At 34.3% G+C, this 17,496-nt stretch overlaps 1 protein-coding gene across 1 annotated transcript in view; it reads left to right on the forward strand.

The window, feature by feature from the left end:
* The first annotated feature begins 1,980 nt into the window (after positions 1-1,980).
* LOC138335131 (probable sodium/potassium/calcium exchanger CG1090) overlaps positions 1,981-17,496 on the forward strand; it is a 73,449-nt gene continuing 57,933 nt past the window's right edge. The window contains exon 1 of the mRNA XM_069284069.1: positions 1,981-2,488. Within this exon, the coding sequence (XP_069140170.1) occupies positions 2,332-2,488 (157 nt within the window). The 5' untranslated portion in view covers positions 1,981-2,331. The remainder of the gene's footprint in view (positions 2,489-17,496) is intronic.

Consider the following 17,496-nt stretch of genomic DNA (forward strand, 5'->3'; position numbering starts at 1 on the left):
GCATCGATTCCTTCTTCCACATTTATAAATCCGCGTGTTCCGTGTCATTTTTTTATCGATCGCAATCAACTGTGATTCGATTTGTTATGACACATGCAGTAATACGCAAACATTTTAAAATATAAATAGTAGATTCGAATATCATTTAATTTTAGTCTTTTGATCTTAATTACACTGTAGGAGTTGACAGGCAATGACAGTGTGACATTTATTTATTTTATATATTTATTTATTTATCTATTTATTTATTTATTTTTGCATTTATAAGGGGTTTTTCTTATGACAAAAATTCATATTGAAAACTGCAATAACTAAATACAGTACTCCAGTGTAATGAGTAAGAGCTATATATATGTTTTGTAGATCAACCGATCTAAATAATCATACAGAATAGGACCTTTACTTATTTGATCTTTTAAGCTATATATGTGCCGTTATCTTCATACTCGCGAATCAAGAAGATTAATATTTTATTCACCATAAAAAATTACCAACGTATTGATAATTACAATACTTACAATACATCATCCTCGGATACTCCAGAGGTTATTATCACTGACATATAACGTACACGTCAGTAATTATATAGTAACTCTAGGAGTATCGAGGATGACAATGCAAATGTTTGAATTTTATTATTTTAAAAGTACAACAAGAGGCCCAGGGGGGCTGTATCGCTCACCTGTTGTTGTTTTTCTTCTTCTTCTTCTGTAATTTAGTAATTAGTGATTCAAATATCACAAAGACAAATTGACAAATTGACCTTACGATTTGTTTAATTTTGAATCCCTGCAACCATATAATGATGCTAAGATACCATACGAATATGCTATCCAATACATAGTTTCAGAGAGGAAGCAATTTATATGAAAGGCCCCGGGGGGTCAGCCCTATCATTTGTACAATTTTGAATCCCAACCCTATAAGGATGTTACCATTGCATTGTGAGTGCTATCCTATGCTTAGTTTCAGAGAAGAAGTCGTTTATATGGAAATAGCCAAATTCACCCCTTTTGACCTCGTCCCTCAGGCCCCCGGGGGTTCAGCCCCATCATTTGTACAATTTTGAATCCACACCCTATAAGGATGTTACCATTGTATTATGAGTGCTATCCCATGCTTAGTTTCAGAGAAGAAGTCGTTTATATGGAAATAGCCAAATAGCCATCAGCCCCCCCCCCCCGATGGGTCAGCCCCATCATTTGTACAATTTTTTAATCTCCACTAACTCCCTTGTAAATTACTGGGACAAATTAGATGAAGCAATGGATAAAGCATACAGTTTGAATAAAGATTTATTTATTTGTGGTGATATTAATCGTGACATGCTGAAATTAACCCCTAATTCACATCTTAAGAGAATTATGATAAAATATGGTTTGCAAAATATTATTAATGAACGTACTAGGATAACCTCCACATCTTCAACATGCCTTGACTTACTTTTGACAAATGATACTAAACTTCTTACGTAAGTATTCATCCTCCATCTAAAAATGGTCTTAGCTAGGGCACTCTGGTGGGTCCATGACTATATAATCTGTAACTAATTTTCAGATCCCTGTGGTCAGACCATGAATTTAATTTACAGTAACATTTTTACAGTGTTATTAGTAATAGTAAAAAGATTTCTGCTTGTATACTTCTATCGAAACATACTTAAGGCATAAAAAGCTAGAAATTTACAGATTATTTATGTATATTGTATATAATTTTTACAGCTAATTCATCAAATCAGATGGTTTTCAATAGCATTGCCGAAGAAAACATAACGTGTCAAAATCTTTGCCCATCTATAATATATATCACTTAAAAACAGATTGGCACCAAAGATAATATATATACTCCATAATTCGATAAAATACAACATCGTTTTGCGCATAGCAACATGAACACGCTATCTGAGATGGCATTTAGAAAAGCCTAGAGATGTTCCGAAAAGACGCACCTGTCATTTCTCATTAATTATGGAACGTGCTATTTTGAAGTGCTTTGAAGTAGGTTGTTCATGTTTGTATTTACCCCCAATCAAATAAGGGAAATGGAAATTGATCTTTAATTCAAATACACACAAACACAATACGTCATTCAGCAGTTTTACCATCAAATTATATATTTTGCGTCTTGGCTTCGTACGTACGAAAGTAATGGACTCGTCCAATGTAAACGTCTGTGTATATACCGAAAGTAGGTTCGTATAAACAGTCGACAACTCAGAGACGTCAGGACGCTGTCTGTAGAACGTGTGTGTGTCATGGATGGTTGATTGTTGTTACTGGGGATAATTTGGAAAGTTACATGTAACCGGTCATCAGTTATCTTTACCAAGCGATGAAACGACGGGAGGTGAGATGTATACAAGTGGCGGTCTGTTTGGTGGGGCTGGTGTGTGTTTTTGCCTGGGATCGTCTCGGGCTAATGAAATTTGACAGATCAGCGAATGACCGGCGCGACACTGGACAAACTTCGGACACGTGGGCCAGTCGAGGTAAGCATTATTGATAATAAAAAACACAAAAATGCACTTACATTTCATCATAAAAATCGACAACAATTAGTCAGTGTCGTCTGCTAACAGTAGACATCAGCCAGTATCTTGTGTGTTACATGTCATGTTGTCATCACCAGATAATTTGAAAGTATTATGTGTAGAGTGCTTCTGTGTGTTAATCGTAATCACCCTGTAATGAATTTAGGTGTAATCTGTCCGTCCACATAATTTTATTCAACGACAAAATTAGTTTTCAATCAGTGACATTTGTTTATTCTAATGGAACAGAAATGCTTGGGTTAATTATAGCATTCAGAGTTAAAATCTATGTACAATATTGATGTAACGTTAAGTGCTAGCAATTATAGCCTGTAGTGAAACAATGTATATCTCAAGCTGAACTTGATATATACAGTAGCTAAATTTACATAAAATGTCATACCTGAAAAGTTACCTGATATTCCAGTGATTACTGATATATCACTGTCGTTATATCCACAAGAGTGATAGTAACCCCTGCAAAATGTTGAGGATGATATTTGAGGTATCTGATACTTCTTAAAGGACGCAGTAACTACTAGCTATACTGTTATGGCGAAAAATGTATTTTATACACTAACAATGTCAAAAGTCTTATATATCATTTCCACAACAACAGTAGCTAAGTAACTACACATGCTATGTATGTCAGTTTCAACTAATTAATTACCATAAAGGACTTACAAGTTTTATTAAAAAATACAGTATAACTACTAGATATACTGTCATGGCGAAAAAGATATTACTAAAAGACATCAAAAGTCTGATATCGTTTCCATACCAACAGTAACTACTACTAGTTAATCACATAACTGGCCCGTTCAGCCATATCATACGACCATGTCCTAAATATATCGTAAGACACATGTGTAATAACACTATTGTGACGTCACGTGTAGTTGACGTCATAATATATTAATGACGTCGCATGATTGTTTCAGTAGACGGGAACTTCATATCTGAGCCAGATTTCTACTGTTTTATATGAGATGATATTTAAAGTTTTGCTTATATTTCTATTGATAAAAGTTATATGATAAATAGAATCTTACACTCGTGGCTATGTGATATGAAATTAACTTGTTGAATAATTTGCTATGCTACAAGCCTTAAGAAGGCTCATGGCATATCAAATAATTGAACTTGTTTGATAAATTTCATATCACATAGCTTCTTATGTAAGATCCTCTATATGTCAGTTTTAACTAAATAATTACCATACAGAATGTTTATTGATATGGACATGTATGATATACTAATACTGCAGAAGGTAAATATTCTTAAATGTTACCTATGAAATATGAAATTAAAATTTAAAGGTATCTGATATGAAAATAGCATGATGGATATAGGTCTATACTGTAGTGAATACATATATATAGTGGGCCAGTGTTGGTCACGACATTTTCAACTTGATTAATTGCCATAGGACAAATTCTACATACTACTATTAGCTACCTGGCTGCATTTTAAATTCCTTTCTCTTCACAATAAATTGGGTCATAAGCCATAATTTTAAACATGTCTTGGTGTTTTTAAAATGCAGGAGAAAATAAGTAAACTTGACTGATGTGATATACGATTTGTACAATATTATATTCTAAAATTAAATCTATCTAGAGTAGGTAATGACAAAGTGGTTAGTGGTTATGTATTCCAACATTCTTCCTATTGTCTAGCTGTCACCTCAACCTCAAGAGCCATGTGGGGCAGTTAACAGATACTGAAAATACAAGTATGATCTTCTATGAGTTTTCCTCAACTTATGTACACAGATGAATATCCTTAAATGACTGTACAAGTATGCTGATCTGTTATGTAAGAACCCAAATGAGCTAATCCCATCACTCACATTTTCAAATTTGAAATGATAAGGGTATTAGTAACTGAATATCTGCGAAAAATAAGTCTTCATGCTAAAATATTCAAAATAAAATGATCTAATTATGTACCTATTTGACCCAATAAATGCCATTATGCCTATAAGCATTAACCCTCCCCGTTATTGGGGCTTCAATTTCACTTACCTTAATTTAAATGTAAATTGAAAATATGAAAACCGTGTAGATTTATTTATTGAATTCTTTTGTAAATTGATTGATAACTTAATACGGGTATGTGCAATAATTTTATGAATTAAAAGGTAGCCCAAATTTGGTTCTATTAAAGTGAATAGTCGGGCAAGGATGGCTTAAGTCGGTAAAAATGGTGTGAATGTATCCAGTATAATTTCTTATGAAATGGAAAAATAAAATCTCTCGTCAAAATCTGTCTGCGTACGAAGAAATTAATTTAAAGTATGGGAATTCTAAAACGTCCTCCTGGCTCACTATGTCCGTGGTTACATTTCCACACAACCTCGCTTTCGATGCTTTCAACTTTTCTTTACTTTAATGGTCAGAACTGGGAAACTAAGCAGAACTTGACCGTCGTATTAATATGTGAGAACTTTTGGAAGGCCAATGAACGCATTTAGACTGGTTTTCTTTGCCCGACTATTCACTTTAAATATAAGCGCCTCTTATTTTAATTTTTTTAAGCACCCTGGGTACTTATTGGGTTAAATACGTATTTGTAATTAGTCTATTAGTACATGTATTGTAAGCGCTGAACAGGTGATCAGAACCTTGTATGTTCCTGGCTTAATTGATATGTTGGGACTGGTCGTCTTATTGATTAATTGTATTACAAACGAAATGATAAGCAATTACGTTTGTTTCTTTTAGTCTGTACATATATTGCATCATAGAAAAAACTTTTGTTTTTCACCTTGCTAATAGATGTTAAACCGGCTGTTAGTTTACCAGTTTACAATGCATGTTCCTCTTCCTTGGTACAGCTTAGCTAGACAAGGCTTTGCTTTAATAGGGTAAAGATAACCGATTGTACAGTAAATATATTTTTAAATGCATGTAAATACTGGTTATAGTTAGACAATATGTTATAATAAAAACTTGAAGAAATGTTATACTTAATTTGAGAAGTGACTGATTATCACAGCATCATAACATAGAAAATACCAACAAGATATTTACATAAACTCCAGGTTTTTTTTGACAAATAAACAAAACAATTAAGACTATGAAAGGGACATCTGTCTTTCATGGTTGAGCAGAGGTTGGAAAAAAGTGAATATACAGTACCTGATCAGGAAGAAAATTAGGACATGAAAATGTCTCACTTACTGGTGACTGTGAAGATAGATATGATAAATATTTTAAGGAGCAAAATGTCCCACATGTTGGTGATTATTTAAGTAATTTCTTTGATAAGTCCGTGCTGAGATTCTATCATGTATTTACTTACTGTTGTGTATAACTTTAAGTTTATAGAAATTCTGGAACACAACTCGTGTCATTATATCACTGTAAATCGATATACATTTTTTTTTTATTGGAAAAGCAAAGAAACAAAATGTATCACGTTATATATATTTTCGGGTGAACTATTTTAAACCAATAAGCTGAAAAATTCCAGTCTTTATCATAATTTAAACTAGTCATGCAAAAAAATCAGAATGTGTTATGAAACACAATTTTAGCATTTTCTGGAGCATTTTATAATTGAGCAATAAACTTAAAATTTAGCATGCAATCATATGATACAAAATGAATCTGATGTTTATTTTTAGTTGAAAAGTTTAAGAGTAATCATTTGTAGGATGTATCACAGTTTATATATTCGGCTTTAACTTCTGGAGCATTACAGTTATCAAAGATATTAAACCAATCTCATACAATCTGATATACAAATTTTCAGCTGAAAATTGTCTGATGGAAAATTTTATCACTCAATCACCACAAAACAAGTTTCTGGAACATATTTTACAAGTAAACCTTTTTAACTCCAACTTGTTTCAATCTTGTATCATTTGTGCAGGTACACAAAATTTTTTGGAAAAAGCATTGTCCATGCCAGAGTCCCAAAATCATTGTATGAAGGTGACAATTTTCAGTGCAAAACATTCCCAATAAATGTTTGGCAATTTCCACCAAGATATGTCGTATTTAAAAGAAATAACATATATCAAAACTGCGTTGTGTTAGTTTTCCTTTATGGAGACCATCAAACCCAAACCACAATGTCTTTGTTTGTTCCCAGTTTTGCTTTATTATAGATTCTTCATATCCTGATTCCAAAAATCAATCCTGAGTGAAGTGTATGTTTTATGTCATATACAACATTACAATAAAATGGTGAGTCTTTTTCACTATATTACTGTAACAAAATGTAAACACTATAACAGTATGTAACAGATGTTTACAGAACTATGGTATCAAGTTAAGCTTGGTTCTTTTGTATTATACAACATGTATGAGATCAAAAATTATATACACAATATATGTATTATGAAGATAGAGATAAAAAATCTATTCTGTAATCTTAAAGATACATTCAATAAGTTAACAACTATGTACATCAAAAGTTTGTTTTTACCAGTACAGTATATTGGTACTTTTTCATATTTTTTTTTGGTAAAGATTTATAGGACAATTTGAATAATACAACATTTATTCTTTACTTTGAGGGGGTTTACACACACTTTTATGATAATAAAATGGCTATACTCTTTTTCTCTTTTTTATATATTTCATTGTATTTTTCTTTTCATTTTACTCCCTCTTCCGATAATGATTCAGGTTTACTGTTAGCTTATCTGTCTGTGTTGAACCAACAATTGACCGACTACTCCTCCTAAATTACTGGATGGATTAAACAAAACTTTTTGGTGATAATTCTTATACAGTGTAGATGTGTGGTGTCTTTGGTAGCATGCTTCAGTGATATAGCACTATAAAAAATGTCTGAGTTCCAAAGTACAAGAAGACACAACATGAATATACCGCAGTCTCCCAAAACACACACGTCACACTACATATACGATACACACCGCATACATGGGAGGCCGTCCTTACATGACCATAGCTGTTAATAGGTCGTTAATTAATCAAAAAAAAAAAAAAAGGAATCTACATTGAACAAAATATCTACACCTTTTTCAGATTTATGCCCCCTTGTTACAAAATTGGGAGGTAGAGTGGGTAAGTTGGCCTTAATGGCCGATAGTTCTAGTATTTTAGTGGGGCGGCAGTGGCTGTATGAGTCAGGTATTTTGACATATTACCACTTAATTCCTTTACCTCTATGTTGTGAGTTTGAATCTATCATTGGGCAGTTGTCAGCTGTGTATGTCAGTAGGTTTTCTCAAGGAACTCAGGGTTTCTTCCACCTTCTACACCTGGAACATCCTAATAATCCTAACTTTACACTTCCTAGAATTACACACAGTAAAAGATTGTGTTACAGGTTTTGGTTGATTTTATTGTTTAAAGAAAATGTTGTAAATATAAGGATTAACCTCTTACTTTAATTGTTTAGTTTATGGGATGATAAACCCAATGGAGCAGTTGGTAAATTGTACCTAAACTCTTCACGTTGATGCAATCTACCTCTTGCTCCATTGGGTTTATTATCTCATAAACTAAACAAAGTAAGAGGTTAATCCTTAAAAAAGGAAAGATTTGGATGGTCTTGAGCGAAGTTATGTCTGTTTCATCAGTTTTCTTTCAATTAGACATGACATAAGACTTATCTTTTAAATTTTAAGTTTTCTACAGCACAATCTCTACTTAATAGCTCCACTTAGTATTTTGGTGTTAAATTCCATGTAAGTCTGGTGTAATTGCAGTAATTAGGCTATTTATTATTAACAGAAGTTATATACCCAGTATTTTATGTAATTTCTGACTAGGAATGAAGAATTTTCTTTGCATTCACAGACTTTATTGAACGTGACATCATGAATAATTTCTCTTGTGGCTAAAGTGTTATTGTATATGTCTCGCAATGTTTATGACGTAACTAGTCATAAGGTATATGTAGTAGGAAAAGGTCAGTTGGGTGTATTGTGTGGAATTTATGGTTATACCGATGAAGCTGATATTTTATTACTCTATGTACATCTGTGAACATTAGTAAAGGACTCTAATATACCCTTGTACTCAATTATGAATGGACAGCCATCTGACAGTGATGATATTTTCAAGTGTACGCACCTATATGTTTAACACTTTCACTAACTGTACTTTCAAATTTCATTTTGAAAATGAAGATGACAGGTTGCTATTAGAAGTCTGGTTAAATGTAAACTCATTTTAAATTCTATTTTTATTTTCTGTAACATTTGTTTAATTAATATTGTATGTGTCTCTATACTACATATGGTTTGAGTCTGTCATCTCTCTCTTTTAATTATTTCCTCTCTTTGCATGATGTTATTTGCTCCACTGATGGATCATATATTAATAAGTAATAAAGAATTGAACTAAACGAAATTCTAGATCTAACAAATGCTGCCAAACTAATAGAAACTTTTTAAAATTTCAATTTTTATTGATTTTCATAACACACACAGTACAATATTACATTGGACAAAACTAAACCTTACACTAAAATACAGACTCTATACATTACAATGATTGCGTGTGTATCACACTTGGCTGTACTATTGATATATAATGAATTCGACATACATGTTTAGAAGAGGTGACAAGCAATACACATGCACCACAAGACCAATATCCATTTAGGTTAAAATATGTATATCACAAAAACTGTCAAGTGATTAAAAATTTTCAAATAAGGAATACCATCCATCCCATTGTTTAAGGAACTTAGTATATTCACTTAACTAATAGAAACTTAGCCTAAATCCTTAATATATATTTTTTTGTTTGCATAGACCCCTAAATTACCACATGGTGTTCTATTGAAATCAAGTTCATCTCAATTCATCCAACAGTTCCACTATACAAGAAGACACAACATGAATATACCGCAGTCTCCCACAACACACACCTCGCACAACATACACACAACACACCGCATACATGCGAGGCCGTCCTTACATGACCATAGCTGTTAATAGGACGTTAAGTAATCAAACAAACAAACAAACAAATCCATCATTCAATCTCATCAGAACTTAGCATCCACCTTTGATCAATTTCAGTTACTCCTTATAAATTTATATGCAATACAGCTAAAACCTGCCATAGCAACCACCTCTTTATAATGACCACCTGTTTAATAAGATCGTCACCACTTTCAGAGCCCCAAATGTTCAATTTCTTCACAATTTGACATGTGTATACAGACCACTTGGCTATACAAACTATCATTTCTATCTTCCTCGGCCATGAGTGGTGGTGGTCTTTATAGACAGGTTGGAATGTATAATTCAAATTTTTCTATATCTCTTCTGTAATTACACATTTTCTAATGCAGATCATAATTATATACATGTTTCCACCATGTTGTTGTAATTTATTAATTTATGTATCATAAAATTGCGATGTTGTGTTATATTCAGAATAATCTCCGAAAGCATGGATACATATATTATACAGTTAGGATACATTACTTTTAATGACATCTTAAAATTATATTTAACTTCCAGAATATACATTTGGTTGGTCCTAATAAGCTTCTTCTTTTGAAACAAGTTTGTAAATTTCATGGGTACGTACTAAAACAAAAAATCTAGTAGTGTTAACATTTGAATGTAGACGTTTTATGTATCAATATTTGATGAGTTTGTTGTCAGGAATTGCTTGAAAATTACCTAAATATAAATGTTAGTGTAAAACTAATTTGATAATTTTGTGGAGTCGCAATTAAGTTATTTCATATGCGTACTGTTAATTATCATTGCTTCCTGAACTATATAACAATATATTCATATGTTGATGGCCCACCATGAAAAAAGGGAGTGGGGGGGGGGGGTTGGGTTAGTGCGGCCTGTCCTGTCGTGTCGTGCTCTAGCTACTTGATATAGGAGACAGAGATGCGCCATTTAAACATACATGTTAGCCATTTCTAGTTTGATAATTATAAGTAAGAATTTGACAGGTTTACTGCTAAGCTTAACCATTCTATCACAAGATTTCTGTCTCAATGACTATAGTCATTGTTCTGTCAGAGTCAGGAAATTTTGTTAAAAGCTGCCTTGCTTAAATATCTCATTTGAATAATAGAATGTGTTTTTGCAACATTGATATGAACTTTGCTAAATGATAGGGACAGTAATTTGATTTACCCATTAGTTGTAAATGATTTATCAATATGAGATATTTAGTCAAATAATCATTACATCATAGAGTATAGATAAGTGCTTGAATGCAGTTTTAAATTCTTCGAATTAAATTGGAAAAGTCAACTGCGTGGTAATCTTCAAGCAATTCAATCCTGTGTGGTATTAAAGGTTAGCAAAAAAATTATATTCTAACTTATTTAAATTTCAACTCTTAGAAGAAAATGAAATTGAAACTATTCCAAATAATTCTGAAATACCGTAATGTATAATACTGTAATCATGCAAAATTATACACTAGGCTTGGCAAACATAAACATTTTGTTTGCAGCATATTTTCAATGCATTCAGCTGTTACAAAAATTTCACACCAATATTGTGAGTCTTATTTACTCCTGTCACGGAATTAGATATTCTGATTTCTGTCAGAATGCAATTTCCAAGCATAGCAATAAAGATGAAAAATTAGGACAGGTAATCTTGATGCAACTTGGTCTTTTTTTTGTGATGTTAGGTTGGAATCATGATATCTAATTAGTGTTGTATATGTTATGGATTGAGTGTCTTATTTATGGATGCCAACAAAGTGTCTTGGACATGTATGTAATTGCCATTACACAGTAATGTAATCTAGTTGGTCTTAACCATACCAAAGTCATTGCTAGACCTGCAAGTATTTTGTCAAAATTATACCTGCATGATCCTAGTAAAAGGTGACAATATGAAAAGTTTGGAATTTCTTTTCTTTCCTTCATAACTGACTTTCTTTTTCCTTAAATATCTTTAAACTGTCTCACTTTTGGCCTTGAATTTAGCTGTATCCCCCCCCCACCCACCAGTGAGGAAGACTCTGAGTGGCCAAGACATGTAGTCTATAAAAGTGGTAGTGTCTGATTCTACTTGGTCAGCATAAGAAAGCCGTTCAGTTTGTTTTCATTATGAATATATCACAGCCTCCCAAAACACATTTTCACAAAGAAGCACACACAAATATACCACAGCCTCCCAAAACATATAGCACCACACACAACACACTGCATACAGGGGAGACAATCCTTAAATGACTTAAGTATTAATAGAGTGTTGCACAAAATCACCAAACCTGATTCATTTAAATAAGCACAAAGAGTGTTCAATATAATTTAGGAAAATATGAGAGATGTTAATGGATATCGGAACTAAACACTTTGTTTAATTACTGTATTCGACCCAAATCGGAACTAAACACTTTGTTTAATTACTGTATTCGACCCAATAAGCGCCCCTCCCCTTTTTGAGGCCTCATTTCAAAGCCCAGACATAGACCAAAACTATTAAAACTGTATAGGTTTGAAATAATTTCATCTTATTAAGCACCTTTCAGTTTTTCATTTTTTTTAAACGTCCTGGACTCTTATTTGGTTGAATACTGTACAAGTTTAATTACACAAGCAGAAACAGCCCTGTGTGTGTCTGTTGCTCTACATCACTGCATTTAGATAGAGGGCGTGTATATAGACATATTGCCTTTTGCCCAATTGCCATTGTCTTTAACATCTGACAATAAAATATTCTGAAATGAAATAACTGCATTTTATATGGATTCCCCATGTAGAGGTGATGTCTAACAGAAAGGAAAAGATAGAGAGAGCAGGGTAACAATTGTATAGATATAACAAAGCCCAGGTGTTTATTTGTTTTGAAATCTCAGGTATTGCTTTAAAATGCTCAGGTGTTGTGTTACAGATTGTTGCCTTCTACTGTAACTTATAAATCCTATATATCACTGTGTTTAAAGATCCATGACAATTTTTTTTTACATAATTGGCTTGTCTTCTCTTAACGATCGTTTTGATACACATTATTTAGTTGTTATGGAAGGCACAAAGCAATTAGTTCTAGCACTGATAAACATCTTGATTTCCTGCCATTCTTATTGTAACACACAAAAAAATTAAGTCGATAATGGAAATCTTCAGGTAAATTATGAAAAAGTGAGTTTTATAGGTAATAACTGTCCTATTAAGATGGAAAAAATGTTATTTAAAGATGCTCCACCGCTGACAAATGATATTTTTTCACTATCAAAAACAGCAGCAGACGATCTAGGTCTTTTCTTCAGTTACAAAAGTAACTTACTTTACACCATTACCATCGTTGAAAAGTTTGAGCTTCTAATTTTATTTCAAGTTTAAAATATCAAAAATAATTAATTGCATCCCGAAAAAATTCCCTGGCACTATATGCTATATGGAATGATGTACTGATTGGGCATGCACCAAAGTTAAAATAAATTATTTCATATTATTTTTTGCGTTAATTAGACATATATCTAAACGATTAAACACCAATTATTGTTCAAATAATGAATACCATTTATGCTCTGTCGCCGGTGGGAAAAAATGTTATTTAAAGCAATTTTTACGAAAATGAATAATAATTTTTTTATGTTATAATTCATGACTTTTGAATGCCTTGATATGTATATACGGAATACAATTTATATAAAGTAAATGTCGGTACACAATACAGGGCTGGGGAAATGTACACGTCCGCTCATCTAGAAGAATGGATTTGGCCATCGGACGAGTGAATGTTGACATCACGCTTGTCCGTCGGACGAATGAAAAATTCTGACAATGACTATATGACCTACACCTTATTAATTGAATCATTTCTCAATAAATTTACATAGGGTCTGACATTCGTATCAGTTTCTTAAAAATACGACGAAGCAATGATGAGCTTTCGCTTTCTGCTCACGACTTTCGTTTTCAATGCGCATGCGCGTGTACAGCATTGTAACATGAATAAATCTAAGGTCTATTGATATCGTAATCAAGAGTCTAGAGGTGTATAGAATAACAAGATGTCACAGCGAAATTTGCTTCAGTTTTTTGCGACATTCGCCACAAAAAAATCTTACCAGAAAAATGTCATTAAAAATAATATATACCTACTACATTGGAAAGTAAGTTAAAATATCGACCATTTAAAAAGGTATCTTTTTTATTACACTTGCACACAAAATTGTTTGTGAATTAAATGTTTTTGTCAGTCTTCTTGTAAAACTGTCTGTTAGTCATCTTATCCCGAATCGGCATCAATACAATTCTGACAATCAAATGGATATATCTTTAACCGCTGTAGGCTAATATATACAGTCACATCTACTTATTATCTGACAAATATTGCGGACAAGTAAAAATGTCATTCGGACGAGTAGATTGTGATGCCAAGCACTTGTCCGACGGACAAGTACATTTCAAAGTTTTTCCGCGGCCCTGACAATATCTCCTCAATAACAAAAGAATAACAATGGTCATTATTACAATTACATGAATAAATGCTTGTAATCTGATTATCGTCTCCGAAACAGGATGACATTGTTTTATGTAAACCTCCTTCATCTGTTTGAACAGCAATATGCGGATCACAATTGCTCTCTACTTATTCATTTTGTCTGATTTTTAGGTCATCTGACCCGAAGGGTCAGGATGACCTATAGTCATCATGCTTCGTCCGTCGTCGTGCGCCGTCCGCCGTCCGCCGTGCGCCGTCCGCCGTCCGTAAACTTTTCACATTTCAATCTTCTTCTCAAGTTTGACCAGTGGGATTGAGCTGAAACTTACATGAAATGATCCTGACATGGTCCCGACAAAGTGTTGTTATTTTTCGGGTCGATCCGAAATCCAAGATGGCCGCCACAGCCGCCATCTTGAAAACACATTTTGAACTTCTTCTCAAGTTCTACCAGTGCGATTTGGCTGAAACTTGCATGAAATGATCCTGACATGGTCCCGACAAAGTGTTGTTATTTTTTGGGTCGATCCGAAATCCAAGATGGCCGCCACAGCCGCCATCTTGAAAACACATTTTGAACTTCTTCTCAAGTTCTACAAGTGCGATTTGGCTGAAACTTGCATAAAAATGATCCTGACATGGTCCCGACAAAGTGTTGTTATTTTTTGGGTCGATCCGAAATCCAAGATGGCCGCCACAGCCGCCATCTTGAAAACACATTTTGAACTTCTTCTCAAGTTCTACCGGTGCGATTTGGCTGAAACTTGCATGAAATGATCCTGACATAGTCCCGACAAAGTGTTGTTATTTTTCGGGTCGATCCGAAATCCAAGATGGCCGCCACAGCCGCCATCTTGAAAACACATTTTGAACTTCTTCTCAAGTTCTACTAGTGCGATTTGGCTGAAACTTGCATGAAATGATCCTGACATGGTTCCGACAAAGTGTTGTTATTTTTCGGGTCGATCCGAAATCCAAGATGGCCGCCACAGCCGCCATCTTGAAAACACATTTTGAACTTCTTCTCAAGTTCTACCGGTGCGATTTGGCTGAAACTTGCATGAAATGATCCTGACATAGTCCCGACAAAGTGTTGTTATTTTTCGGGTTGATCTGAAATCCAAGATGGCCGCCACAGCCGCCATCTTGAAAACACATTTTGAACTTCTTCTCAAGTTCTACTAGTGCGATTTGGCTGAAACTTGCATGAAATGATCCTGACATGGTTCCGACAAAGTGTTGTTATTTTTCGGGTCGATCCGAAATCCAAGATGGCCGCCACAGCCGCCATCTTGAAAACACATTTTGAACTTCTTCTCAAGTTCTACTAGTGCGATTTGGCTGAAACTTGCATGAAATGATCCTGACATGGTCCCGACAAAGTGTTGTTATTTTTCGGGTCGATCCGAAATCCAAGATGGCCGCCACAGCCGCCATCTTGAAAACACATTTTGAACTTCTTCTCAAGTTCTACTAGTGCGATTTGGCTGAAACTTGCATGAAATGATCCTGACATGGTTCCGACAAAGTGTTGTTATTTTTCGGGTCGATCCGAAATCAAAGATGGCCGCCACAGCCGCCATCTTGAAAACACATTTTGAACTTCTTCTCAAGTTCTACCGGTGCGATTTGGCTGAAACTTGCATGAAATGATCCTGACATAGTCCCGACAAAGTGTTGTTATTTTTCGGGTTGATCCGAAATCCAAGATGGCCGCCACAGCCGCCATCTTGAAAACACATTTTGAACTTCTTCTCAAGTTCTACTAGTGCGATTTGGCTGAAACTTGCATGAAATGATCCTGACATGGTTCCGACAAAGTGTTGTTATTTTTCGGGTCGATCCGAAATCCAAGATGGCCGCCACAGCCGCCATCTTGAAAACACATTTTGAACTTCTTCTCAAGTTCTACCGGTGCGATTTGGCTGAAACTTGCATGAAATGATCCTGACATAGTCCCGACAAAGTGTTGTTATTTTTCGGGTTGATCCGAAATCCAAGATGGCCGCCACAGCCGCCATCTTGAAAACACATTTTGAACTTCTTCTCAAGTTCTACTAGTGCGATTTGGCTGAAACTTGCATGAAATGATCCTGACATGGTTCCGACAAAGTGTTGTTATTTTCGGGTCGATCCGAAATCCAAGATGGCCGCCACAGCCGCCATCTTGAAAACACATTTTGAACTTCTTCTCAAGTTCTACTAGTGCGACTTTTATCTGAAACTTGCAATGAAATGATCCTGACATGGTTCCGACAAAGTGTTGTTATTTTCGGGTCGATACAAATCCAAGATGGCCGCCACAGCCGCCATCTTGAAAACACATTTTGAACTTCTTCTCAAGTTTTACGGTTCGATTTGGCTGAAACTTGCATGAAAGGAGCCTGACATGGTCCCAACAAAGTGTGTTGACATTGTTTTATGTAAACCTCCTTCATCTGTTTGAACAGCAATATGCGGATCACAATTGCTCTCTACTTATTCATTTTGTCTGATTTTTTAAAACTATGTCGGTTTAATTAAAAAATTATTTAACAAATCTCATCCCTTAAAGTTTCACCTACCTGACATTCACTAAGTTCAATTTACTTACATAAACGTAAAAGTTTAAGTCCAAGGTCACTTGCTTGATCACATGAGTTTTCTTTGAATCCTCTGGTTACCTTCTAATCCAGGACCATGGGCTTACAACCAGGCCATCGAAAGGGAATTGCTGAAGTAAAATAACAATCAATGTAACTATATAACTAGTCCTGTACCCAGCAAAACACTCCCTTAAAAAAGCACGGCCCTTTTAATACCACTTGGTAATATAAAAATATATAGTTATAGACCATTCTTGCTTAGGCCCTCATAATTATAGGGATGCAAATTCCATAAGGTTAGTTTATCTCATAGACCACAGATTTTGATTAATACTCACAAAACAAGAATCAAATATCAAGTTTAAGTAAACTTAAAAAATCAATTTTGATAAAAAAAAAAGGTTAAGTTAAAAATACAGGAAAAAAATTAAAGTTAAAAAATAATCACACATGGAAGAAAGTGGAGATGATATTTTATTTTTTTCTTCTCCTAAATCGTATTTTGATTATTGGAATTCATTTCTATTTATCTCCACAACAATGGAGTTTTTTTACCTGTAGGTGCATGAATCTTGTTTGATTGGTGTCCTATTCACAGCCAGTGACATTGACGGAGATGACTGGTTTAGAAAGTGTAGGAAAAGAAGTAGTGCCCTGAGCAAACCTTGATTTCTCGTCTTCTTCTTCTAGAATGTATCTTCCATTCACTCGATTGTAGCTCTTCTACTTCTAGAAGCTCTTCCATCTACATGTATATGCTGGAAGATCTTCTGAGAAGACTTCTTTTCTTAGAAGAGCGCAAATCGAGTGGAGCTCAGGAAAAGAAACACTGAGCGACAGATCAATACCTGCAGGCAACTGCCCTACATGGATTTGAACTCCCGACCCAGAGGTTTGTGCAGGTTAGATAATATATATTCGGACATCTTAATCGCTCGGCCTTTGTGGCCCTTATGCCTGAACTTGCAGACATATTGCATGACAAGAGTAATAGCGTGATACATGTA

Source organism: Argopecten irradians, chromosome 11, assembly GCF_041381155.1.
Source record: "Argopecten irradians isolate NY chromosome 11, Ai_NY, whole genome shotgun sequence".
NCBI lineage: Eukaryota > Metazoa > Mollusca > Bivalvia > Pectinida > Pectinidae > Argopecten > Argopecten irradians.